Here is a 27603-nt window from a genome sequence, read left to right on the forward strand (position 1 = left end):
CCTGTTTTGATATGTAAATTGGGATCCTGGAATTATTAAAGCATTGATAATGCTTTTCTGTCTATAAAATTAAAATTTGAAGGCTGCAGCTAACCACCCATAAAAACAGCTTCCTTCCCATTTGTTGTTAAACCCCGCCATGCAATAAATTTACTTATCCTTAATTTAGACTCCTCTTGCTTTTTTTCAGAATTTAGTCAATCTTGGCATTTTTTCAATACCTTCTTATGCTAATTTCTTTATTTATTGTGCCTCTTAAAATGGAACACATAAAGTCGCAGCCAATTAATAAATTATGTTTTCAACAACTGAAATAAAAACATGTTAATTATTTCTAAACAATTAGCCTGCATGCAGCGTGGGGCAGTTCCTCAGTACGATTAATGAACGCAGCCTCAGAAAAGGAGGAAAATTGTCCACCTCTAACATCCGGTCAATGAATATCTACTGTTCACAACTACACCCTGTTAGGAATAAGGCCCATTAAAATCATGGTAAAAATAGTGAGTGCTACCCTCTTTGATTTCATATTACTGCCTTTTAGCTCAGCAAAAGACCCGAGCAATGTCCACAGGCTTTTTTTTGCAGTTGCATTCACTCTGTCCAACAGCCCCATAACTTAAAAAAGGCTAAAGAGAAGGCCTGGTGTGCACAGAGAAGCAACGTCAAGACTCCTAAGGAAAGGAAGGGAACAGAAACTCTTCAGCCTTTGAGAGAAAAGGAAGGCTCTACGCCCAGGCAGGGTGGCCTCAGGTGCTCAGTCTTTGCTGATCTTGGGGAAACATACTTTAACTGCAGGTTTTTGGATTGGAATTCCTGATCTTCTGAACATTTGTTTGTTTGTTTGTTTGTTTGTTTGTTTGTGTTTTTTAAAGACATGGTAGCATTTTCTCCATGTGCGTCTTCTAAAGAACAGTCTTTCCCATTTGTCTGATCTTTCAAATTTCCCTAGGAGCTTTCCAGTCATCAAGTTCTGGAATCCTTTAACTTGGATAAATCCCTGGATAAGTTAGATATTTGGGGATTGGTATATTTTATTAAAACATACATTTTTGGGGTGCCTGGCTGTCTCAGTCAGTAGAACATGTGACTCTTGATCTCAGAATTGTAAGTTTGAGCCCCATGTCGGGTATAGAGATTACTTAAAAATAAAAATCTCAAAAAATAAATAAATAAATGAAAATATTTAAAAACAAATAAATAAAAATAAGAATCACACATTTTGCCACCAAAAAAAAAAAAAAAAAAAGGAATTAGATTTTTTTTTTTTTTAACTGCCCACTCTGAGCTTGGGCCATTTTCACCTTTACCTGCATATTCCCATGACAGACAACCAGCAGGTATTTGCTGAGTACCTGCTATCACTCAAAGACCCTGTTGGAGCACCTGGTGGGCTCAAGAGCAAGAGCACACAGGCAAGAACAGTGAGGGGAGAAGCAGAAGCAGAGAATCTGCAGCAGACTCCCTGCTGAGCGCAGAGTGGGTCGTGGGGCTCCATCTCACAACCCTGAGATCGCAACCTGAGCTGAAATCAAGAGTTGGACACTCAGCTGACTGAGACACCCAGGTGCCCCAGTTCTGTTCTGGTTTTTAAGCAAGAGAGGGAAGCAAAGAGAGAAGTGAGGGAAGAGTTTAAAAATGGAAGAAAGGTGGTGGACTAGCCTCTTCTTTGCCCCCAAATCAGTGGAAAGGAGCAAAATCATTACAGGGTGTCTTGGGCTTCAGACTTTCCTTTCAGGGTTTTCAAGGCTTACATAAGACACTCCTATCAGGTTTATTTAGAGTGTGCCCCTCAATCTTGGTCCTGGGAGCCTACTTGAGATGTTATCTGGATTTTTTCCGAGGAAATCTAATACCACTATGTCGTTTGGGACAAAATAAACTGTTTTTATAATGCTGTTGGTTTAGTATCAAGTTACCAAGGGTACAGTCGGTAGAGAGCAGACAGATTTTTAATATTAATAGCAGAGCTTCAAGGGATTGTTTATACCCTTTCTGCATTTGTCATTTCAGACCCTAAAGATTGAACAGACAAGTTTAAATGTAAAATCACTAATATTGTCAATTATGGGCAATTACTGGATATCAGCTCAGTTTCTTTCTCTGACAATCATGGTGCTGCTGTATTAACGATTAGAGAAGCACAGCCTACCCTTTCTGTAAAGTATGCATTCCTGAAAGCAGTTTGCCTACATAAGTCCCTTTATTAATTGAGCTTTTCATGCTACCATAAGCACATCTCAATAATTTTTACCCATGAAAATTACTACTCCTGCCATCCAGCCTTTCAATTAAGTACACTTTGCTATGAGATGTATCATTTGGATTTTTATTAATTTAAACATTTTGTGTCAACAGAAGGTAGATCATTATTAACTGGTGCAATGTGGTGTCTCACAAAATACATACATGTCATAGAAAAGTAATTAACTTCCTCATTCCATTGCCGAACAGATGTATAACTGAATAAGAACTGGGACCCAGGGGTACCCAAGTACACTTATTTATTTATTTTAAGTCCTTAAGTTGTTGACTCAGACACTTCATGGCGATTTTCCAAACTTGGTTCTCTTTTTCATTGCCACATCACCCCCTCCCCGACTTATGGTTGAAAATGGGTTTAGAACCATCACCCAAAATTATAAATTCATTTTTGCCTTATTGTGGTAACTTCAAGCTCTGGATGTGCTCCCTTTTAGATGAAAGAAAAAGTTTGATGGCTTAGAGTTAAGAATATAGAAGCTACCCAGGGAATTTTGTTGTCGACAGCCCTGGGCGGGCAGGGGTAACAGCAGGGTCTGGGTTGGTAGACCAAACCAGTGTTGGCTGACCTGCACGCCAGCCCAAATGAGGGTCAAGACCTCATGATGGACACCAGACCATTGTCTCTCTTTTTCTCCTTCCAGCAACAGCTGTAATTCCACAGGTCTGTCTTCAAACCATTCTCTTCTATCTGGGCTGCTGCAAGCACATCCTAAGTGGTCTGTTTCTACCCTGATACTCTGAAGCTTCATTTTTGCACAGAACCCAGAAGGGTGGTTCCAGGAGGGACCTTGTCCACAGCGTCCCACTCACTTGTAAGAGGAGATCCAGCTTCACCAACCCGACGGGCCCTGTGTGGCCTGGCTCCTGCTCACCTTCCCAGCCTTGGTTCAGTCTCGTGGCTGGGACAGGCCAAGCTCTTGCCTGCCCTGGGGTCCTTGCACTTGGCTTCCCTCTGCCTGGAACAGTCTTCTTGTAGCTTTGTGCCTCTCGGCTCTTTATCACATCCTTGGAGAGACATCCTTGACCACCCTTTGGAAAGCAAGTGTCTCTCTTTGTTGAATTCTCTTCCCTCCTTGTCTCCATTCCAGCACAAACACACAGTGCTTCCATAATGATGTCACTGCTTCATGAATTTGTGTTGTGTAAGTGGATAGTTAGAGAAATACTGCTTTTGCCCAGCCTCCAGTTAAGCTCTATAGGATGTATAGTTACCAAGTAACTGTATTACTTGAAGCTTGAAAATGACTTTTGTCCAGAAGCAATTTTGTAATAGTTCCAAGAGTGGGCCATCAGGAAGGAATGTTCTTGTCTTCTCCTCCAACTCTTTCCAGGTGCAGACATGACGTACCCCACCCCCCGACACCAAGACTTACAAACCCCCATGTAAACCACCCCGTGCAAAGACAGGATGTATAGTCCCCATTGTCATCTCGGAAGATTCATGCTCCCAGCATTTCTTTCTCTCCAGGAAAGCACACTTTTTCCAGCATTTTTGAGACTAGACTTCAGTTACACGGGCTTGATGGGGTACCTCAATTTGTGAGTTTCCTGATCTGGTCAGGAGCATAAGTATTACTGCCATTCTCTTGTCAGATATCTATGTGTCTCATAGGGGCCCAGAGAGGTCACACCAGCCAGAGCAGGACCCTCCTCTCCAGTCTCTTCCAGTTGGGTGTCCCCACTCCATGTGAACATCTTGGTGGAGATCTCAGTACACTCTCTTGGAGTAGACCATTCCCCTCTCCGGCAGCTGCGATCGCAAAGTTAGTCTCATGAACTAAAAACTGCCTCTTTTAACTTACATGAGCCTCTTCCTTCTGTCCCATGGAGTAGTGAAGAATAAATCGGTTCCTTATTCCAGTCTTCTAGTGCTCAAGTGTTTATGGTGGCTTTCAGATTACACAGCCAGGGACTGGAATAGGTCACCCCCACTGTCTAGCTACTTGAACCTGAGGATGTTCTTTCATCTTTATCAGCTGTAGTCTTTTCATCTATAAATGAGGGACTGGAATGGTTTTTACTTTCTATCTCTCTTGAAATGATTCAGTGAGGTAAAACCATTAAAGTAATTAGTACAATGACCCTTTAATAAGTGGTGATGGTGCTTACCCTGCAGCAGGCCAGCCCTCTGAAACTTAGCCCTGCCTGTAAAAAAAGGATATGGTTTCCTACCAGGCGGTGGACCCTGATTGAGCTCAGTCAGTCCTGGGATAGGCTGGGTGTTGGGTCAGCCCCAAATTGATACATGATCTCCCACCCAAACCAGACTGCATGTTTCTAAACCACTTGATTGAGATATGACAGGCATACAAGGAGCTGTACACATTTAATGTATGCAACGTGATGAGTTTGGAGGTAAGTACACACCCTGGCCACCATTAGCAAAATCTGTGCTATAAATATATCCATCATATCCAGAAGTTTTCTTCCACTGTCTTTATTACTTTATTTCTTTGTGACCAGAACACTTAAGATCTTGTCATTAAAAGGTCTTGTTAGCTCTACTTTCTTAGCGAATATTTTTTTAAAGATTTTATTTATTTGAGAGAGAGATCATGAGCAGGGGAGAGAGACAGAGGGAGAGGGAGAAGCAGGCTCCCTCCTGAATAGGGATCCCTATGTGGGGCCTGATCCCTGGACCCTGAGATCATGACCTGAGTCAAAGTCACATGCTTACTTGACTGAGCCACCCAGGTGCCCCTTAGTGATTATTTAAGTATACAATACACTGCTGTTAACTGTAGATCTACATAGTCTTTATGAAAAAATGAGCTCATATTGCCGAGATTTGTTCTTGATGCTGCTACGCTGTCTCTAGTGGATACCTTGTATCTTTTTAGGCCATAGCAAGCTTTAGCCAGAGACAGGCAGTTGACTGACTAACAGCTGCCATTATGCAGACTTCCATTTTTGCTGTTTTCTTGGGACTCTCTTTTTTTTTTTTTTTTTCCTTGGGACTCTCTTTGCTACCACTTAGGGTTTCTGCTCTCACTTCCTTTCTACCACTTCTGCACAGAGGAATAATAGTGGTTTCATGACAAAGTTCTTGGGCTATCCTGGGGTATAGTTTATCTGGAATTAAACATGTGGGTTTTGCTAAAATACTGTGCTCGACTCTGTCCTATTTTTGAATAATTTGGGGAGAAGGGAAAGGGAAAAAAAAACCACTAAGAATCAAGTGTGTCTCTGTTCTTTCTGTTATCTGTTGATCATTCACCACTTCCCCCAAGCAGTAAATGCATCTCTTCCGTGCTTGCTTCCTTGCTTAGGGAGCACTGGAATATATTTCCTAAGCCTCCTCACACTATTCTGAGAGATTACTGCTTTTCTTTTGTGAATGTTCTTTGTGCTGTCTGCTCTTGGCCTCACCTTCTGTGACTGGACAGTTCATGTGTTTCACAGTCACTGTGAGCTGGCTACTGTGCTGAGAACTTTATACACACTCTCCCATTTGGTCCCAATACCAGCCCTATGAGCTAGGTCCTCTAGTTTTGCCTCCTGCCGGGAAGGCTTAACAGCTGTTTACCATCAGTGTTCTCAGATCTTGTTCTTCCACCCTTGCCGAAACTCAAAATGGATTGATGATGATTGGGCCCTCCTTATCAAAACTGCAGCTGCTCTGTTACAAAATCAAAACAAAAAATGGATTAGAAGCAGGAGCAGAGAGATGGACAAGCAGTTCTAAAATCTGTCATTGACATCATGGGACCAACAAATGAAGGCAGGCTTCTGGGAGGTTAAACAAACATGTGCTGGTTTCCTAGGCTGAATTGTAGTTGGAGAAAAGAAAGGTGATTTGCTCCTTGGCCCGGTTTCCCCCGCTTCTCTGGCCAACCCCACGTTTGCTTCAGCTCCCTCTTTTCCGCCCTCCCTGCACCCCTGTTGCCCAACCAGGGATGAACTCAGCAGGGTGCTCCTGCTGCTCTGGCTCCTGTAATGTGGGTCAATGCCCCCTGAGAATCGCAGGTCCCTTAGGAGGGGCTGTGTTGGGCCTTCCCCTCACCTGGCCTGCCACCATGCTGAGTTGTCCTGCACATCCTCAGGTGGCCCCCATATTCTTCCCCTCCGGCATATCCAGCTTTCACTGCTGCTGCACCTTCCTGATTTTGGTAGGTACAGAAATAATAAGCCCAGCAGGCATATTGTCCTTCAACTTCTTGCCCCAACACCTCCACGCACAGCAGCACCTGCACGCATCCATGTCAACCTACTACAGAGCAGATGCACCCGCTTGCTGGAGCCCAGTGTCTGCTGCCAGTAGGGCCCCTAACCCCAGCCTGCCGCTTGGGGCCCAGCTTCTCCAGCCACGGTTGGCCTCTCCCTCTGTGCAGGCTCCTTTCCTGTGGCACAAACACACTCTCTCCTGTTACTAAAAACAACTGGTTTTGCTTCTACCCACTGTTTCCTTCGATTCGTGAAAACCCTTGAAAGAGTTTTCTGTGCATGTAACGTCTCCGTATTCTCTCTTCTCGTCACTGCCACTGCTGACAGCTTCCCATCTTTGCCTCTGAGACTGTCTCCCTCTGATGCCAGTGAGCCCCGATGCCAGGTCTGATGGCTTCCCTAAGGCCCTCCCCCAATGGGCCCTCTGTTCAGTACCTGCCATGGATCCCTTGCACCCTCCCTCTTGGAGTACCCCCACCGTAGCTTCTGTGCCCTCCTCTCCTCCAGCTGAGCTCCTCGGCTGATGGCACTCTCTTGGGGTGAGTGATGCTCTGTATCCTACGTCTTCAGGTTCTGCCTCTCATCACTGACTTCGGAGTCTGCTTCTCACCCTTGCTCATATTCTGGCTCTGGTTTCTTATTTCCTGCTCACTACAGGGCAGCACAGCCAGGGATGCAGGCACCTCATCGTCAGGTTCTAGGAGTGTCCTGCACACCTTTCCACACCCTGATCTCCCTGCAGCCCTCGTCGTGCCCTCAGTCACGGAGCCCGGTGCTTGGCAGGTGTGTCCTCTGCAGGCCACTCCATCTGGAGCCATCACCAATTCTACCTGAGATCCTTCCGTGTCTCTACTGCCCACACAGAATCAAGTTCGCCCTTTCTTGGGGCCTCTGCCCTGCCCTTCAACCTCATCTCCAGACCCGTGCTTTCCTCCCTGTCCCTCTATGATTGGTCTGGCCCAGCATTTTGTTTTTAGGTCTGGGGGCATTCTGATGTAGGCCCCCATTGGGCACCCCCCACTCAAAGTGTTTAACTCCAGACATCAGTAGCTGCAAACCCAGTAGGGCCGTAGAGGACTGAGGTGCACCACCCACCTTCCGCATCACCACCCTGCCCCACTTGTCTCCTCCCCCTGCCATCTTATGACCCACTCTCCTCCTGCTCTTCGACTCTTGGCTATATTCCGGAGCCTTTCTGATGGAACTCGGGCATTGCCCTCCTGGGGACACTTCGCTGAGCCCTAGCTGGGTAAAGGATGCTGCCCTGTGCTCCCAGAGCCCCGGGGCTCTTCTTTTGTCACATGCAACATCCAGACTGACATATGTATGTGGCTCGTTCACCCACTGGGCCATAAATAAGCACATCGAGGCCAGGCCACATCTCATCTGCATCTTTGCAGTTCCGATACCTAGTCCTGGTACGTATGTGGGATATGTTATCTCATATTGGACTAAAGACAGTCTCAAGGTATTACCCCTAGTGCCCTGAACTTGATCGCCTTTTGTGTCTTATGGGAATAAATGAATACAAGCAAATGCAGAGAGCATGGGAGATGCAATTGTAGATTGAGGAGACGGGGGAAAAGCCTGAACCGTCAAGTACTTGTGGCAGATCTCCACGGTGTTGACACAAAAAGTGACAGTGTAATCACAGAGATTAGAGGTGGTGGGGGAGGCAGCACACAATGGGCTGCTGGTCCTTATTCCTGACTGTGCATCAGAATAACGTGGCAAGCTTGTGAAAGACACAGATACCTGCCCACCCCCCCCACCCCCCCAGAGCTGCTGCTGTCAGTTTGCCTCTGTGGGATCTGGACCCCTGTGTTCTTGAGCGTTCTCCAGGTGATTGTAAAATAGACCCACTGCATCACACCCTAACAGCCAGGAAAAGAACCAAAGCTACAGGAATTAACAGGTCTGAGTTTAGAGGGAAGTCAGAGCCCGCAGTATCCCATAGAGCATAGAGGGACATTCCTGCTGAGGATGGGGCGACACGTGGGTGTTCTTGGCAGTGTGGGCAGCAGGTCAGCACGCTCTAGCACCCTAGAGCAAATTAAAGCCTCTGAGCTGTACAAAAAAAAGCTACAGCTTTTAGTTCAGCTTAGTTCAGCTCCCACTTGGTGACAAAAAAAACAGGTTTCCCCCTACATTAAACTCTCTGAATGAAGTTTTATCTACTCTTGCATGGAACAGGAGGGCTTTTCATACTTGGTTACTTCCAGAAAAGAAATCCCTGCCTATTCTAATTGATGATAAGCATTTGCTCCTGTTAGAATCTTACTCTCACAGAATCTCACAGGTTAAACATTGTAAAACAGAAATGTTAAAGGAAGAGGTGCCTGGGTGGTTCAGTGGGTGAAGCATCCACCTTTGGCTCAGGTCATGATCTCAGAGTCCTGGGATGGGGCTCCCTGCTCAGTGAGGAGTCCACTTCTCCCTCTCCCTCTGCCCCTCCCCCTACTTGTGCTCACTCTCTTTCTCTCTCAACTAAATAAAATTATTTTTAAAAATGTTAAAGGAAAACAGCTGGGTTATATACTTTTGACCCACAAAGTATGACTCAGAAAGAAAATAAAACTTGATTATGAGCTAATGATTTCATAAACTCTCCGTGGCTGGCATCATAGCATTCCCTGGGGCAAGGGGTATGAGAAGAGACAGCCTCGTATACCCAGAATGCTTTTTTGGATATTGAGATTAGATAAGGACCTTATCAAGCATCAATACGCAGACTATATCTATACCTATACTGTTTGGAGCAGATTTGAGATCCAGCCTGCCAGGTCCTCATGAAAGGTGCCTATGACTCAGGCAGCTCAGTGAGCAGCTCCTCAGGATCAGGGATATGTGGGGTATATACTAGAGCATATATTTCCACGTCTCCCTGTGATTCCCAGCTGCCCTCTGCAAAATCATGGGCCCTTCTCTGTACCTCTTTCTCTTCCTGTGCAGTGGAGGCATCTCGGATCGGCATCTGGTAATGTTTATGAAGCTCCACTAGACTTTTGTCTGGAAGGCCTGTGAACGGTAATGCATGCCTGGTTTAAGAGATGGTTACAAGAGAATGGAGGTGAAGGCAGGGTGCCAAACATGGCCAGTGCTTTTATCTTTGACATTATAAAGAGGTCCCCTGGCCAAGGGCCAGATTGGAGTTTACTGGAATATAAAATGCAGACATGTGCTTTCTGTTGGTGAGGCGCCAGCATGAAAGCTCCCCATGTATTCAGCCAGCATTTCGTTTCCATTGGATGCAGAATTGCCAGGAAGAGCATCTGAGTCCCGGTAATTTTGTGCAGGGTCTCTGATAGGTGTGAGGTGGGGCAGAAAAAGAGCTGAACCATGGAATCTGGTCATGTCCTTTCTTCTCCCCCCAGCACCCCTAGACCTCAGGAGGAGTGCTTTCCCTGCCAGGCCCTCAGCCCATGAGTGATTGCCCTCTGCAGTGACCCACCCCCGAGCTTCCAGGAACAGAACTCTGCACGGACTGACTCACAACTGTAGAAGTATTTTGAATGATTGGAAGTACACTGGCTTTTCTCCACTGAGAGACAAATGCAATTCTGAGCTCTTTCCTTTTGAAAACACAACTGAGATACTACTGATAGTTCTTCCCCTCAAACTGGACCATACTTCTTTTGAACTTTATGCTTGTTTGATATGTGGTCTGATGATTTTAGAGCTGCCTTACAAGGTGATAGTACAAACCAGCGAATTTGTCGCAAGCCAGCTCTGAGGAGTAGGGGAGTCTATTGGAAATCACATTAACTGATGTTAAAGACATTAAATACTTTCCTTTGGTTACCCTTATGATCGCCTCCTAAAACAGCATAGACAGACCTGTGTCCAGGACTTATTATCTGAAATCATTAGTGTGGACCCCAACTAAACCACGGTGAGATCTGTGTCTACAGTGCAGGGAGCACTACTAGGTGAGATGTGGCCATGGTTCGGCCCTCTGTGTACTCCCCGTGCTCTGACTACAGCATTTCCTGCCTGAACAACCTCAGCTTAAGATGGAATGAAGGAAAAAAGAGGGAGAATGAAGGTATTTGCAATTTGTCGCACAATCACAAATTCCAAAGTGTCTCCTCTTCCAAATTTCAGGTCTCTCCTCAGGCACATCAGACACCGGATATACGTAGGTGACTAATGAAGTGGAATGATTAGTTTCCGTCTCCATGGTAACGGTTATCAGGTGCTCACCTGGGGAGGCTGAGCCAGGATGATGAGCCAGGAGATGTTGTCAGCCTTGAGTTTCCTGGCGGCCAGCGGCAAAGCCAGGATTGGGGGGCTTCAGCCTCCTGATTTCTATTATCCTGGTGCTGCCTGTCACACGCTCCTATATGCTGGGAGCACCGAGCCCAAATCATGCTGTTGTTCATCCTATTTTCAAATGTCTCTGGAGAAACCATGTCCAGGTTAGCCTAACCTTTGGGAATCTGTTCTGCTGCAGTGGAAAGCGTTTTCCTGTTTGCAGCTGTCCCCGAATAAGGAAATACAAGAGATGGAGGCATGGCAGATTGGAGGTGATGAGAGCTATGGCTCCCGTCTCTGTTAAATCAAAACCCACCCAGGGGTGCTTGGGTGGCTCAATCAGCTGAGCGGCCACCTCTTGGTTTGGGCTCTGGTCATGATCTCACAGTCATGGGATCCAGCCCAGAGGCTGGTTCTGTACTTGACTCAGCGTCTCTGCTTGAGATTCTCTCTCCCACTGCCCTTCCCCCCCGCCCCCTCCTGCTCTCTCTCAAGTGAATATATAAAATCTTATATAAAATCTTAATAAAAAAATAAAAAGAACAAATCTTAAAAAAAAAACCAGCCCTGAAATTTGAGGGTACGTTTTATCTTAATCACTGTTGCTATTAGAATAATTTTTCCTGTAAAATCAAGGTGCTTTTTTCCCCTTTGCCTCAAACCTCCTACCTTGTAGTGTTTACCTGAGGCTGGCAGGCCCCTCCCCTATCAGGAATTTGCAGGTCTCCAGCCATCCATTTGATCATCTCTGTACAAATGTGAAAAGATTTTGCTTAAATGTGCTTTTGCAAGCTGAGCCTGTAACCTTCTGCTTCATGTAATCCCTATTATGTCCTCTGAGGACCACATCTTTCCAGTTGGGAGGAGGGTGCAAGGAAGTGTCTCCTTCCTAAATGTCTTTGTGTAATGTTTAACTGCCAGTATAGGTCAGTGCTAGTTTTCCACAAAATGTTGCACTAAAGGCAGATATTCAGCAAGCGCCACTGACACGGGTGGGCTCGCAAATTGTCCCACGTTTGTGAATATCAACTATTTTTTAATTTCCCCTCAGTTGACCTGATTTTATAAGCAAGGGAGCTTATATCTCTGAGAATGAGTTTTAGTCCCTGGGATAAGAAAACCCAGAACAGACAGAGGGCAGTTGTTGACATGGCAGCTGGAAAAGGCTGTTAGTGGTTCTAGATGTTCTAACTTCACTGTCGCAAGGCTGTTGTCACTCCTAGAAGTGGTGAAGGGGACATTCCCTTTCTGGCAGTTCTGGGTACCTGGAGATTTGACCCTGAACCTGCAATTGGTTTCACTGTGTGGTCGGTCTTGCGGAAATCTGTGGCTGCAATTGAGTCCCGTTTCCATCCAGGAAACAAAGTTAAAAGGGTGCTAGCTGCTGCTGCCAGCTATGGGGGAAACATGAAGGAAAATGAGAGTTCAGTGGAACTTCTCTGCAAGAGGCTTGGGTGTCCTGCGAATCCCCCTCAACACTGACATTTATGTGGGCTGGGCTTAGTGTCCTCTGTTGCCCAGATGCTCCTCAGGATCCAAGGCAGTGGTGGGACCCACTGGTTGGAGAAGGCTGGCCAGCATGACAAGAGGACACTTGCCCTGGGCTCAGCCAACACAGGGGGAGGGTGTGAAGGGCAGGTGGCTGAGGCTCCTGGCTCTGGTGAGGACACTGGGTTTCGAACTCTGTTGCATCCTGCCTGTAGACACAGATCTCACTGTTCTATGAAGTAAATGAAGAAAATAACCTTTGTTAGGCGATTTTATTTCTGGGGACTGCTAACAGCACCTGGATGACATCCTGTGCACCTGTATCAGCTTATTCCCATTGCCATAACCATCATGGGATTCAGTGGGAATGCACAGAACGTTGTGCCTGCGGAAGTCAGAGGCCATTCGGCCCACCTCTTGGTAGATGGGGGACGCTTATGTGGATGACTCAGTTAAGCAAGAAGCTTCCAGGGAGAGGGAACAAACGGAACATGCAGCGATGTGAGGGCGCGGAAGAATTGGTTCTTGATTAGTATCCTCTGTTATATTAAGATCATTCTTGGGGCGCCTGAGTGGCTCAGTTTGTTGAGTATCCAACCAAATGCTCATGATCTCATGGTCCTGGAATCGAACCCTGTGTCCAGCTCCACACTTAGTGGGGAGTCTGCTTGTCTCCCTCTCCTCTTCCTGCTCCTCCTCCTGCTTGTACTCTCTTTCCCTCTCTTAAAAAAAATAAATCTTTTATTAAAAAAAAAAAAAAAAGAAGACTGTTCTTCTCTCTCCCACCAAACAAAGCAGACTCCAGTCAGACCCCCAGGGACCCCCACCTGCTAGGATGGGAATTAAAAAGTCAGACCAGGGTGCCATTTGTCACATTAGTGCTTCTAGAGGGTGCTAAAGGAAGGGATAGAAGATACTTAGAGGGGATCCCTGGGTAGCGCAGCGGTTTGGCGCCTGCCTTTGGCCCAGGGCACGATCCTGGGGATCCGGGATCGAGTCCCACGTCAGGCTCCCGGTGCATGGAGCCTGCTTCTCCCTCTCTCTCTCTCACTGTGTCTATCATAAATTTAAAAAAAAAAAAAAAGAAGATACTCGGAGAATTATTAGTGCTGAAGAAGCTTAGTTAGCTCCAGGAAGGAGAACCATCTTGCCGAGGTCACGCAGCTCTGGAGTAGGGACTCAGATCTACAGGTACATGACTCTAAAACTAATGTTCCTCTCACTAAGTTCTAATTATTGTGTACAGTTGCTTGTTAATTGCTAATTAGAACATGCAGCACACTGAACATGCTTCAAGTGGTGAACATTCCTTCCTTTACTTTCTTTCCTGAACCCATAATGCCCATTGACTGGTTTGCGCTTGATGGAAGAGTGGATGCTCTATTTTTAACCACTATTTTTCCACTTTATGAAAGAGCCACTTTCCCCCTCAAGTTAAATCTGAATTGCTTTCAGTTGTTTTTGCCAAAGGAGGAATTGGTTCCAGCAGAGATGTTTCCTATGAATCATAAAGGTTTTGAGTGATGTCGTATATTAATCTGTTTAGTCCCCAGTACATCCTCCACAGACCAGGACACTGCAGTGCTTATTCCCCTCCTGATTTTGAATCTCTCTTAAGTGCGGACACTGTATTTGAACCTCACTCTGCTTTAAAAACAAAACACAAAAAACCTCATCTTCTTTTGAGACTCTAGAATTATTGAATTACTGGAAAAGTTTCTAAGTATCCAGTAATTTTATTTCCCATCCTATTCTCCTCTCCATCCAATCCAATCTAATTAGACGTTGCAGGAGGATTGGATAACAGGAAGTACTGGAAAGCAGATTGCCTTTCTCCTTTTTCTTTTAATATGAACCATCTGAAATTAGCTCAGTGCAAGAGTTTCAGCATCAGCACTCATGAGCCGAGTGAACACATCTGTTGAAGTGTTTCAGAGACAAAGGAGATCCGGACGGCTGCATATGAGGTTTAAGCCTGGTAGAGCCCATGGTCTTTCCCAAGGGTCGACAGCCTTGCTGGGTCCGAACCTTATCCTGTTAAACTCAGATTTCTCATCCACCACTGGCACCTGACAGGTATGCTTCCCCCCTCTGAAACTCAGTGGAAGTGCTTGGCCGGTTCAACGTGATTGTGTTGAGTGGCACCCTTTGATGTCAAGGTGAGATTATCTCAGATCATCTGGCACCTAATTTTTTTTACAGCTAAGGGAAGGCCAAAAGGGTATTGATTTAGCAGCTGGGTCAGGGAACCTAAGTGGCCTCACTGATCCACCCAGGGTCAGATGAGGACAGAGACTTCTCGGCCAACGGAGCAACAGGAGGCTCAGGATGATGTTAGGGGTGGAAGCCAGGAGAGTCAACCCAGTGCCCCCCCAAACTGCTGTGATGCTGTTGTCAGAGAGCAGGGGTCCTGAGCTAGCATGGGATTTCTGATGATAGGGGGAAGAGTTCACATTTATGTTCTAGACCCCTTCCTGGGCATTTGGGCAATACGGGCAGCTACAGAGGAAACAGCCTTTTCCCACATAATCATGATATAGAAGTAGTAGAAACAAGTTGAGCTACAAGTATTTTGTGACACAACCACTTTCTGTTTCCTTGGTTGCGATTCTCTTTCCTATTGTTGTAGAGTCAAGGTGTTTTATTCTTTTAATACTGTTACCTGTGAATCGTAGATCACTCCCCTCTCTTCTTTCGTTTGTCACCAAACATGTACCAGATAACTGACCATGCTGGCCCTGGGGATACAGAGATGATCGGATCATGGTCCCTTTAAAAATTCTGAGGCTTGCTGGGGACACAGTAAAGCCAACCATTAAGGACAGCTTGGTGCTAAGAGAGGTCTGCAGAGTGGCTGCAGTGGCTCAGGAGGGTAGAATGTGACAAGATGACCTGTTGGAGGACATTCGAGGCCGGTCCTAAAGGGACAAATGGGAAGAAGACCAAAAAAGTGAATAGACCCAAGGGAAGAGCAGAACCTGCAGTCCAGCTCCTCCTAGAATCCAAGGGGAAGGATTCTAGTTGGAAGATTAGGTGCAGGGGCCATAAATGGAGCCTGGGGTTTGCCAGATTTGGGGTATGCTCTGAGAGGACAGAATGGGGGTAAGAAGGAACCAAGTATCAAGGGAACTGACTCTTGAATTGTGGGGAGTGATTTGCACCTGGCCCCTGGGGCGGTGGGGTGGGGAGGCTGTGAGTAGAGGAGCTTAAGAGGTCAGAGAGAGAGAGAAGGGAGCAACTCCAGAGACTCATTCTTACTAAATCCTGAGAGCAGCTGACATGGCTCTGCCTCAGACGGACTGCTGCCATGTTTTTACTATTTAAAACGAAGCCAAGCTCCTTAAGGACATCAAGCTATGCAAGAGAGTGGTCACCAGAGGCAGAGCTAACCTGGCTCTGCACTACTTCTGCCTCTGGAATGGTCACGTGGAAGGAATGGTGGAGGTCACCTAGACCAGTTGCTGTTTTTCCTGGCGAGGGGGCTGTGGGACAGGAAAAGGTAGGCTTGCCTTGGACATATACAGCTGGTCAGGGAAGGGGTGCTATTGGTGCTGGAACTGACAGGTCCTTACTTCTCTTCATCATTTCCCAGAGTGAACTTCCTCAGAAAGAACAATCCTTATGCCTGTAGTCTGAATTATTTTTTCTACAAAATAATTTTTGTAGAAAAACTCAACAATACACATTTGATTTTTAAAAAGAATATATGTATATATGTGTGCATAAAATTAATGTTTTCATTCATTGAATGAATGAAATGTTGGAAACAAATTTCAGGACTCACCCATTCAAGCCCCAGGCTCATAGTAAAGCTAAAGTTCAACAAGGATTTTTTTTTCACTAAATAACTTAGTCGTGAATGATAGCAAGTATCTTTGTTATGTTTAGATAAGAAATAATGAAATAAGGATGTAAATTTACCTATTTTATACCTTCAGGGACTGTAGAAAAGAACACACTAATTTACTCTTACATTTGCATATTGAGAAAGTAGATTTAACTTATGCTTCCCTAAGTCATTTCTCTGTTTATGTACGTATGTCCTATGTATGTAGGTATACATATGTATGTAAACATACACAATCGAATGTGTCCCTACCTGGTGTGGGGAGAGGGAGACAGACCCCACTGTGGGGACAGTCACAGAAGAAGTTACAGGATAGAACAAGAAGGTTGGTGGGAGTGAGGTGAGTTGAGAGCCCAAGGGTGTAGTGAATAGTACACTCTCATCATAGTGAAACACTCCAGGGAGCTGATGGGTAGCTGATAATGAATATAGTCTGTCTTGCTCCAATATGGAGTGCTCTCAGAGCTATTATTTTTGGAGGTTTGGAAGCAGTTTCAAGGCTTGACTGCTCCTCTGATAAGTAGCAAAGTCTTAGGCCCAACCCAAAGAACAGCCAGTCAGATTGTGGGGGTTTAGTTGTGAGCATAATTCCCATATGAAATTATTCTGTCTTCCCCTGGTCTCACCCTGCTTGGTGGAAGAGGACCAGATCCACTGTGGGATCCATATTAAAGGATTTACTGCCTTTTTCCAAGTGCTGGTATTAGGAAGATCCTAGGAACCATGATTTGAAGATATTTTGGAGTTACTATCTCACAGACCTATTTCACCTTTTAAGCAAGCCTAGGAGAAGAAAAAATCCAAATGAAATGTAAAGGTAGCACAAAGAGCTTGAGCCATGAAACCAGCAGTCTTGGATTTGAATCTTACCTCTGGCAGTGAGGGACAGAGGACATTGTAGCAGTTACTTAAGCATTAGAGCTATCTTGTGCCTCATTTGTAGATTAAAGGTATGGATGCCCTACAAGGATGTTGTGGGGAATAATGGAAATACATACGAGAGATATCCAGATCATGACCAAACAGATGTCAACTTTCATCCTCCAGATCCATCCTCCAGATGTTTAACTGGGTGTTTGTTATGTACAGTGAGCTGTGCCAGGTATTTGGGGGGGACAGGATCAAAGAAGAAGAGAACCTATATTTAGCTCTAAAATGGAGAAGATTTGACCTGCACACAAATTACAACTGAGGACCTCTATCCATACCTGCCTCCTTGCAATTTCTGGAACATTGGGCAAGCTCCTGGCTCTGCACTGGGGCACTCACTGTCCCTTCTCCCTGGAATTCTTATCTCCCACTGCTTTACCGCTCTCAGATCTTCAGGCTTTCCCTGATCACCCTGCCTAAAGTGGAACTCCCTGCGGCCAGTACTCCCCATCCACCTTCCTGGCTTGCTTGTTTTTCCCTCCAATAAATATGTATTTTACATGTGCATGTTCTCTGTCATACCATGCTCCTCCTGCCTCTTCGGTGTAAACACTATGATTCCTTTACTGCTCTATTCTCAGTGCCTGGAACATTGCACTAGGTGGGTACTTGGTAAGTGCTGATGGAATAGATGAATGATCAGGTGACTTTATTTTAGCCACAGGGAGGGGCATGTGCCAAGGTCCAGTGGCCAGAAGAACAGCAGGGGTGTGAGGGACTGTAGTAGTTTTCTATTGCTGCTGTAACAGATGATCACAAACTCAGTGTCTTAAATCTGGCAAACAACACAGATTTATTATCTTAGAGTTCTGAAGATCAGAAGCCTGACACAGGTCTCACTGGGCAAAAATGAAGGTCTTGGCAGGGCTACCTTCTTTTGTAAAGTCTCCAGGGTGGGGATTTGTTTCCTTGACTTTGCTGGCTTTTGGAAGCCGCCTGCACTCCTTGGGTCTTTGGTTCCCTTCCTGTCTTCTAAGTCAACAGGGAGGTTGGGTCTTCATGTCACATCACTGCTCTCTTCTGTCTCTTTCTGACACCCTGAAAGACCTTTGTGATTACACTGGGCCCACCTGGGAAATCCAGGACACTCTGCTTATTTTTGGGTCAGCAACTAGCAGCCTTCATCCCGTTGGCAATTTAATTTCCCTTTGCTGTGTACCCAAACATATGTACAGGGTCTGGGGACCAGGACGTGGACATCTGTGGGGCTCTGTTATTCTGCCTCCTGTAGATTCTAACAAGTGAGACAATTTACCTAGAGCCTAAGGCTTGAGCCTGTGGTAGTGAAATGTAAAACAGGAATATTTCATCCTTAAATAGCCATGATTGTCAAAATTTAACATACGGGCTTTATCTGGGAGGCACTAGGAAGTTGCTTTGGAGTAAGGTGAGAGAACTGAGGCTTTAGGAGATGAATATTGACTTAGGGCAGGTATTTAGAAGGAGATTTATGTTTACCTTTTTAAAAGCAATTAACTTTCATTGCCTTGTCCTATGTACAGAAAGCTAGGTTCTTATTTAGAATTTCCCAAAAAAAAGTAGGGTGCACTTATGGTGTCCTTTAAAAACCACCCTGTGATATTATTCATATGCACAACATGTATACTTAAAGATCCATGAATCCCTGCTACACAGACATACTCACACAAGCACGTACATTTCCTCTTCTGCACACCCAAAGCCTCACCTTCTTTTTTTTTTTAATTTTTATTCATTTATGATAGTCACAGAGAGAGAGAGAGAGAGAGAGAGAGGGGCAGAGACACAGGCAGAGGGAGAAGCAGGCTCCATGCACCGGGAGCCCGATGTGGGATTCGATCCCGGGTCTCCAGGATAGCGCCCTGGGCCAAAGGCAGGTGCTAAACCGCTGCACCACCCAAGGATCCTGCCTCACCTTCTTTTGAGAGCTCTTTTCTCTGGCTCTCCGTGGTCCTCTTTTTTTCTCTGCCCTGGCACACCTCAGTGATCTGTAGCTTCCTACCAGTAACACAGGCCGACTCTTGCAGTGATTCTCATAAGGGTCATTGTATAAATGTCCCCTGGTAGGCATGTAAAAACCTCCAGGGAGAACTCTATAGTTTGAAAAAGTCTTCCCTCCCTCACCCTTACCATGATTTGGCCGTAATTTGATATGACTTCCTAGGATGGTTTCTGACACCTACTGAGAATTTAATGAATATTAAACACCTGGTTTTAAATGAATGGTGTCTGATGACCGTATTTTATGCTTCGATTAACTTCTTTAAAGCAGCTCTGTCCAATAGAACTTTCTGTGACAGAATTGTTCTCTATCTGTGCTGCCCAACATGGTGCTCACAGCCACACATGGCTATGGAGCTCAAAGCTGTGGACATACAGGAAAAATATAGGACCTGCTTGCTAAACCAGGGGAGAAACACTTAATAAATGTAACTCACACTTTTCTTTTGAATTGCTTTTTATTTTTTTGTTTTTTTTAATTGCTTTTTAAGTTGTTGAGTGTCTCTTTTTTCTTTTTTTTTCAGTTTTTTATGGAAGTCAAATAAGTTCACATGTGTGTAATTGTACTCATCTTAGTCTTTCCTAGACTCATTTTGATTGATAACTACATTTTTTATTAAAGTATCTGTAGGTCTCCATACAGATGATTCTTTCTCTTGCCCCTCTTCACCTTCCTGATATATAATCAGCTTTATCGAGATATAATTCACATATGCAAAGCAGTCAATTAAAGTATACAAGTATATTCACCAAGTTGTGGAACCATTAGCACAGTGGTTTTTACTATATTTTCATCACCCCAAGAAGAAACATCCTCATGAGCAGTCCTGTTCACTAACCCCCCAGCCCCCTCCCCCGCCTCTCCTTAGCTCATTAGTAATTGACTTTGTCTCTATGAATTTGCCTATTCTGAACATTTCACATCAGTGGAATCATACAATATATGATTGTGACTGGCTTCTTACACTTAGCATGGTGTTTTTAGGGGTCATCTGTGTTGTAGTAATTCATTTCTTTTTATTGCCAGTAATATTCCATTGGATGGAATATGCTGTATTTTATTTATCCATTCATCAGCTGATGGGCATTTGGGTTGTTTCCATCTTATTTGCTAGCATTATGCTGCTATAAACATTGATGCAGAAGTTTTTGTGTGAACGTATATTTTCCTTTCTCTTGGGTATATATCTGAGTAGAATTGTTAAATGATATGGTAACTCTGTATTGAACTTTTTGAGAAACTGCCAGACTTTTTTTCCAAAGTTCCTGAAACATTTCACATTGCTACCAGTAATATATGAGTTTCAGGTTTTCCACATCCTCGCCAACATTTGTTATTATCTTTTTGGTATCCCTATAGCCAAGCTGGGGGTGTGAAATGATGTCTCATTATGGTTTTGAATTGCATTTCCCTAGTGGCTAATGATGTTGAACATCTTTCTATGTGCTTATTGGCCATTTGTATATCTTCTCTGGAGAAATATCTGTTCAAATCATTTGCCCATTTTTTTCTTTTGCTTATTTTTTAATTGAATAATTTGTCTTCCTTTCTATTCTCTTCATTTGACCTGAACAGGATGCTGATATGCTCACTGGCGATGAGCAAGTATGGAGGGAAGTTCAAGAATCCTTGAAAAAAATTGAAGAACTGAAGGCACATTGGAGTATCCTTTTACCTGTGGATTGAACCATACTATTGGAATTGCTTCTTTATTGGTTGGAGCTTGGCGTTAATGAAGCCAAGTCCATGGTTTGACTTCCATGTGAGCCAGTGAGCTTCGTTCTGTTTCATGGTCACAAGCTGATTCCCAAATCCCAGCCAACATTTTGGGTAATGGCTCGGGCAGATCATGGCAGGATCAGCATAAAAACCTCACCCCCATTAGATAGTAATCAAAATTCATGGCTAGTAATAGGACAGTAAGTAATAGTCTCTATAGGTACAAGGTAACAAATTTCTGTATTCTGTTCCTCCCATAACCTACTTCTCTAGGAAAGAATAACTTAGAATCCTTAAAATTTAATGCCATTGACTCTCAGGATCTAGAAGCTTCATATTAAATCAACCACGACCACCATGGCAGCAGGAGCTGCTGCACAATAAATTTTCTGGGCATAAATAGTAAGGACCATGAGTGGGTCAAAGTTCAGAGTAAAGAGAGAGCCCTTTTGCTGGTGGTCATCTGGCACATCATCTGGATATCACTGAACAACACTGGTGGTGTACTGGGTGAGAGGTAGCCTGAATCAAGGATGGGATTTGAATGAACATAGGCTGAACAGGAGGTTGCTTCCAGTAGGGGAGTTCACTTGAGCAAAAACATGACAGAGGGAAACCCCGCGGTAAGAAGAAATAGACCAAGATAGATGAAAAAGGTACTGCAAGGTCCTTCAGATGCTTTGGGGAAATTAGATTCCAGGCAATAAGAAAATCTGCAAATGAAGTTTCTATCTACAATGTTCTTTAAAGAATTGTACAGAATAGGAGAGGTAGATGGACAAATGTTACTTTTTTTAGAAGTAAAATAACTAGTTTCTGAAATCTTTATCTAGTGAGTTGTGTTTTGTTTTGTTTTGAATCTGTAATTGATTACTAAAGGAATGGAAAAGGAAGCTGTGATCAGCCCAAGGTCCATAGGTTCAGCGGAAGCAAGTGAGTCTGCAAAGTCATGGCTTTCTTGGGTAAAATTCGTATATGGATTTCAGGAAGAAATTTAGTTAAAAGCAGGCAAGACATTGATGCTAGATGCTAGCCTGGCCAGACAGCTTCCTCAATGCTTGAATAGCCATACTGAGAAAATGATGCTGCCGGGGTCACTGTCATTCTGGAATGCTCTGTTCCCACCTCAATCCTCTCCTGCCTTTGGCTCTGTGCTTTGAAGGAAGATACAGAGCCACAGAATTATCTGATTCCCAAAAGTTATAGGTGGGGAGGATGGCAGGGTGGGATGATAGAATCCAGAACTCAAGGTCTCTGAAGGTTTGAATGATGCCTGAATCTAAAGAGATTAAATTCAACAAGAATGTATATAAAATGTTGTCTTTGGATCAATGAGTTTTTTTTTTATTTTTTTAACTTTTATTTATGATAGTCACACAGAGAGAGAGAGAGAGGCAGAGACACAGGCAGAGGGAGCAGGCTCCATGCACCGGGAGCCCGATGTGGGATTCGATCCTGGGTCTCCAGGATCGCACCCTGGGCCAAAGGCAGGCGCCAAACCGCTGTGCCACCCAGGGATCCCAGTCAAAGAGTTTAAGTGTGTAAATATACATCAAGCTTAGCAGCAAAACATGTGGAACAATTTTAGGGCTTTAGTAAATAGCAAAACTTAATCAAATTTAAGAGGATGATATAGCCTCTCAAAAAACTACTATGATCTCAGGCTGTATTAATGGAGAAAAGGAAACAAGAAAGGTGATCTAGGAGTCTGATCATATCCAGAGCTTTTGGTTCAGTTTGGGGTGGGCATATTAGGAAGGATATAGAAAAATCAAAAAAGTTGTGAGGAATGGAGCCAGGATCCGAATGGAGTTGGGTTTTTTGTTTTTTAAGATTTTATTTATTCATCAGAGACACAGAGAGGGAGGCAGAGACATAGGCAGTGGGGGAGAAGCAGGCTCCCCACGGGACTCGATCCCAGAATCCTGGGATCACGACCTGAGCCAAAGGCAGACACTCAACCACTGATCCACCTGGGTGCCCCCCAAATGGAGTTTGAAACCCCGTCTGTAGGCAGGGTGGGAGATACTAGGAAAATGGTTAGTTCCAGGAATAAGAGTGGACCCTTCTTGGGTTCAAAGGACCATTATACTGCAGAGGAGTAGGCTCATTTGTGTGGTCCTCTGCTGTGGAGTTAGGGCCCTGGATGACCCAGCTACTGTTGGGTCTCAGTGGGACAAGGCTTCACTGAAAACTGATTCTTCCAGGTGCCTTACCAGTTACAGCCCACCTTTGGGTCCGGGAAGGATGAAGAGGATGCAGCCCTACACTCACATGGAAATGAATACCTGTGTTGGTACATAGATCTCTTCAGGGCATCAAAGGCATAGTAGTCAATTCTGGGAGGTGAAAGAAGGTTCCACAGAGGAAGTGACCACTGAGCTATGTCTGGGGTGTGTAGTATGAGTGAGTTCTCCAGGCTGACAGTGAAGAAAGGCGTCTATCAGAGGAGGGGGCCTGTGTAGTCATATGGAGTGTGAGATAATACAGTCATGGAGTCCCCAGTTGTTCACAATCAGGGAGACATGGCAAGGCCTTATACACCATGCACAGGACATGAGGCCTGTGCATGGGGGGCGCCCATGGGAGGATTCTAAGCAGTACAGTAATATGATACTAAGTGACTAAAAGCCCCATGGTCCCCAAAAAGTTGACTAATTCCCAAGTGGATTTACTTTATTCCCCTTTTTCTTCCCCCCTAGTCCTCTTACGGTCATTTAAAAGGGTTCAGGAGAAAGGGTATCTGTTCTGTCCTTGGAGGGATTGTTCTGTCTGCTTCGGAGAGGCTCTCTACCCCGCTTTGGTCCAGGGCTCAGCCCCTCTCCGGACCAGAATGACTTGTACGCAACACCAAGCAAATGTCAGTGACTACATTTCTGAGCAAATACAATGTCAGCATTAGCTTGGGGGAAAAGCCTCTTAGTTAAAATTATTCCATTTTTTTGCTCACTGGGGTGTTTTACAGGAAAGGTTTGTCTTGTTTGCCAGGAGACAGTTGCCAGTGTTGTGAAGGGAAATTGGCACGCGGTCCCTTCCAGCTTGCTGGGGGATAAAGTAGATGTATTCCTATCAGTGGCTGCAGAATATCACATCTGGTTTGTATTTCTAAGGCTTGTCACCTCAAACCTCTTTCAAATGAGTTGGAGCATATATAAATGAGTAGGCAAATAGTAATGGAGGTCAAACAACACAATGTTAAAATAAGGAGCAAAGTCTTGCCACAGAAATGTCTAGCGTTGTGCAAGAGACAGTCATTCCTCCTGACAGTTCGTCAAATATCTAATCATGGAATGGAAAGCCACAGAGGTTAGCCTGGCAATCTGTTACAAAATCAGCGTATTGCCTGCGATACTGCTTCCCCCCAGCCTCTGGGGATACATTCGGTGCACTTTATATGTACACATCAGATGGATACAAAAGAAAGTCACCAACTCACTTTTCTTCAATAAATGTACCTTGTCTGAGACCAAAGTTGACTCCTTGGAGACGGGATTCATCCTAAAATCACATAGTGTACGAAAGTATGCAGTAAACACCCTCCACCGTGCATCATGACACTTGCAATTCTAACCACAGAAGTCATGCCTTGGGGGTAAGGTGCCACGCCTCCAGAGGGTCCCCACTGAAAAGAAACACACCTGTCCTGTGAGGGTTCATAAAGACCTTTGTCCTCACTCACACAAGCCACTTGACTGGATTATTACTAGCGTTTGCCAACATTGTGGAGGGCAGCACCGCCAAGTGGCATGGAAGCTGGAGAGGTGGGTGTCACTGGAGGGCTCTGTCAGTTCAGGGCAGGGTGTGCTGGGTGCGTACCTGCTGGAGGATGGAGGGGGCTTTGGTTGGGGTGGGGGGCACTGATCATGAAGAGACTGGATGGTGTGGTGGTGTTGACAGGTAGATGGGGGTTCAGTCCACTCGACCATTTTCATTACATCTAGTCACCATCAAAGGTCATGTCACTTTGAGAGCTCAGGTGACACCCTCAGAACCTCACGTCTCACCCCTGACAGAAGTCACTTAGGTTGAAATCAAAAGCGGTGCCATTTCTGCTGCACCTGAAATCTTCAGGCCTTTTCTTCTAGTGGAAGTGCAGCACGTGAAAGTGGTTGGACGTGGAGCTGCACAGGTTGCAAGGGGCGTGGGGATGGGCCCGCATCTCCCCCAACACCTAACACCCCTGCAGCAGGGGTGCAGAAAAGGAAGTGTGTGCATCCCAGGTGCCTGCACTCTGGCCTTCAGCTGTGCTTCCAGGGTGTTCACCCGGGGGAGATTCAAGGCATGCTCTACATTCCAGACTCCATGCCTCAATCCTTGGGCTGCCTCTGCAAGAGGCCAGGGAATGATAGCTGTTTTAGGAAGTGCAATCGCACCAAGCCTCCACTAGAGGAAGGCATGGACTCACAGCGAATCAGTCAGAGCTGCTTATAAGTGGGTATTGAGTCTTCTCCCTGTCCTTTATTATTGTTTTAAAAGATTTATTTGAGACAGAGAGAGAGTGCAGGGGATGGGGGGGGGGGCGCTGAAGGAGAGAGAGAATCTCCAGCAGACTCCACACTGAACATGGAGCCCAACACAGGGCTCAACCTAATGACCCTAAGATCATGATCTGACCCCAAGTCAAGAGTTGGATGCTGAACCGGCACCACCATCCAGGCACCCCTCCTTGTCCTCCTTCAAGCATCCTTTCTCCTGCCCTGCCTGCAATTTATGTGCACGAGCCATGTTAAGATCTTTTTCTTTGGGGGTTCAAAATAAGAATCTTTTTTGTTGTTAAGTATTGGCTTGGATCCCTTCCACTTTATAATCAAAAAGCTTCAATGTGAGACCCGGTGAAGATATATTTCTTCAAGTTCTTCTCTTCCTATGTTCCTGTGGGTTGGACCCCCTGCTTCCTGTTGGCCCCCGGTTCAGAGGACCCAGGGAGCAGAAAGGAGCTCCTCCTTTTAAAAATGGAATCTGTCTGAAGCTTCTTTAATTTCCGATTGGTTTCCTAACAGAGGCTAATAGAGTACATAATTTAAACTGAACTAACTTAATCGGTAGTTTGGTATAATCAGCAGCTGCATTATTTCATGACTAGCTTTCAAGAGAATACATATCAGAGTGTGAAGAAAGCATGGCTCTTCGGAAGTCTTAATCCCCCCAAAGTACAGGCTTGGTTGGAAGACTGTTTGTTGGCGTAAACAGAATTTACTTCCCTGAGATGCCACTTACACATGTTTGTTCCTCAAGTATGTTTTCAGGCAGCTCATCTGTGTAAAATAATGGGCTCTTCCCTCCCTCCTGTGCCTGGGAGCTCTTCAGCCTCTTGGAGAATCTCGTTTTGCTTGTTTTCTTGGTGGAGACAATGAATCCTTAACTAAGGTTAATAACAGAGTGGGAACAGGTGCTGGCCATGTGCCAGACGATCATCAGCAGCAATGCCGAACGGCTTCCTGACATCAACGTCTACCAGCTGAGGGTGCTTGACTGTGCCATGGACGCCTGCATCAACCTCGGTCTGCTGGAGGAGGCATTGTTCTACGGAATTCGAACCATGGAGCCGTATCGGTGAGTCCCGGGGGGGCGGGGGGCAGGCCAGAGGATTACCATCCTGCGATCATTCTGATGACCACTTCTTACTGGGTCCTGCCGCGTGCTTCTCCGTCAATGTGTAAGAGCTAACCAGGTTTTGCTCACCTGAGCTCGTGAGGTTCCTGCCATGTGCCAGGCTGTGGGGGTGCAGAGACGAGTGAGCTGCAGTCTCTGTGGAGCCTGTGATCACCATGCCGTGTGCTGCTGGCAGCGACCGGGCAGAGGCAGAGCATTGGGGGCAGCCAGGGGCATACGGCGGGTACTCAGCCCAGGGGGAGGCCGTGTTCTTAGTCTTTGCTGACACCAGTGAGGATGGCCCGTATGGGGCCCTCAGTCTAGCCGATGGATGATGGCCTCTTCCACTTGTCAGGGCTTTATGGTTCCCAGGTGCCTTCATGTGAATCAGGTGATGCCATGACCACCTCCTGTCCTGAGCTGGAGAGCAGGGAGACAGCCTGCACCCAGACATGTTGTGGAGTCAGGTGAAGAAGCTATTGCTAACTGTATCTTGACTGACCGTAGCTCCTTCAGCTGAGTGGGTGTTTTGTCCCTAGATGTTCTTGTGACTCACAGAAGCTCTGGCAGCATTCATGTCTAGTGCTGCAGGTGTGGTGCTGGTGGGTGTGGGCCCAGGTTTGCCATGGGCCAAGACCATGAGTTTGGAAGTCAGGATAGATCAGCCCAAGGCTCAGAGTCATTCATACGGTCATGTGAGGTTGGAACAACCATCTCCAACACAGAGCAGGCCACCTATTGCTGGGAAGGTGCCCTGGAGCCTGGAAGGCATGGGGAGGGTGGAAGGTCCCTTCTGGGGAGCCCTGAACACCGTGCAAATACGATGTCAGCCCTAGGGCCTAAGCCGAGGGAGAACCCAGGTCTCAACCTACGCCATGTGGGACAACAGGTGAGGGAGGGGGGCAGAGTCCATGGAACTGCCCGTCTGCACTTGAAGACAAGCCTCAGGAGGTGGCAGAGAGGAGAGGTTACCAGGATCAACCTAAGAAGAATGGAAGCAATCAGGATCTAGGATCTCCGTTCAGGCAAGGGTGGGAAGCGGGAAGTAAGACACAGAGTCAGGAAGCCAGGCCTGGGCCAGGAGCACTGAGCAGGCCAGGAGAAGCTTGAAGGCCCCACTAGCCAGGTGGACGACAGGAGTGTACAGACCAGCCACCGCACCAGGGAGCCCCGAGGGTGTTTCCAGAGCTTCCGTAGGTGGCTTCTACCACTGCCTTGTGGTCGGACAGCTCTGGAATCCAGACTGTGAGTCAGCTCGAATCAAACTTTAGAACAGATTGCCTTCAGGGCTGAGACTGTAGACTTTCCCATGAGCATGAAATGTCTGCTCAGGATGATGAATCTTGTGGGTTTTCAGAAAATA

The 27603-nt window shown here is 45.7% G+C and overlaps 1 protein-coding gene across 1 annotated transcript in view; it reads left to right on the plus strand.

Annotated features, from left to right (window-relative positions):
* Positions 1-27603, plus strand: part of SMYD3 (SET and MYND domain containing 3) — a 703487-nt gene that overhangs the window by 572852 nt on the left and 103032 nt on the right. Inside the window, exons 9-10 of the mRNA XM_041751959.1 lie at positions 20505-20592; positions 26027-26201. Coding sequence (XP_041607893.1) covers positions 20505-20592; positions 26027-26201 — 263 coding nt within the window. The remainder of the gene's footprint in view (positions 1-20504; positions 20593-26026; positions 26202-27603) is intronic.

Source organism: Vulpes lagopus, chromosome 1, assembly GCF_018345385.1.
Source record: "Vulpes lagopus strain Blue_001 chromosome 1, ASM1834538v1, whole genome shotgun sequence".
Classification (NCBI taxonomy): Eukaryota; Metazoa; Chordata; class Mammalia; order Carnivora; family Canidae; genus Vulpes; species Vulpes lagopus.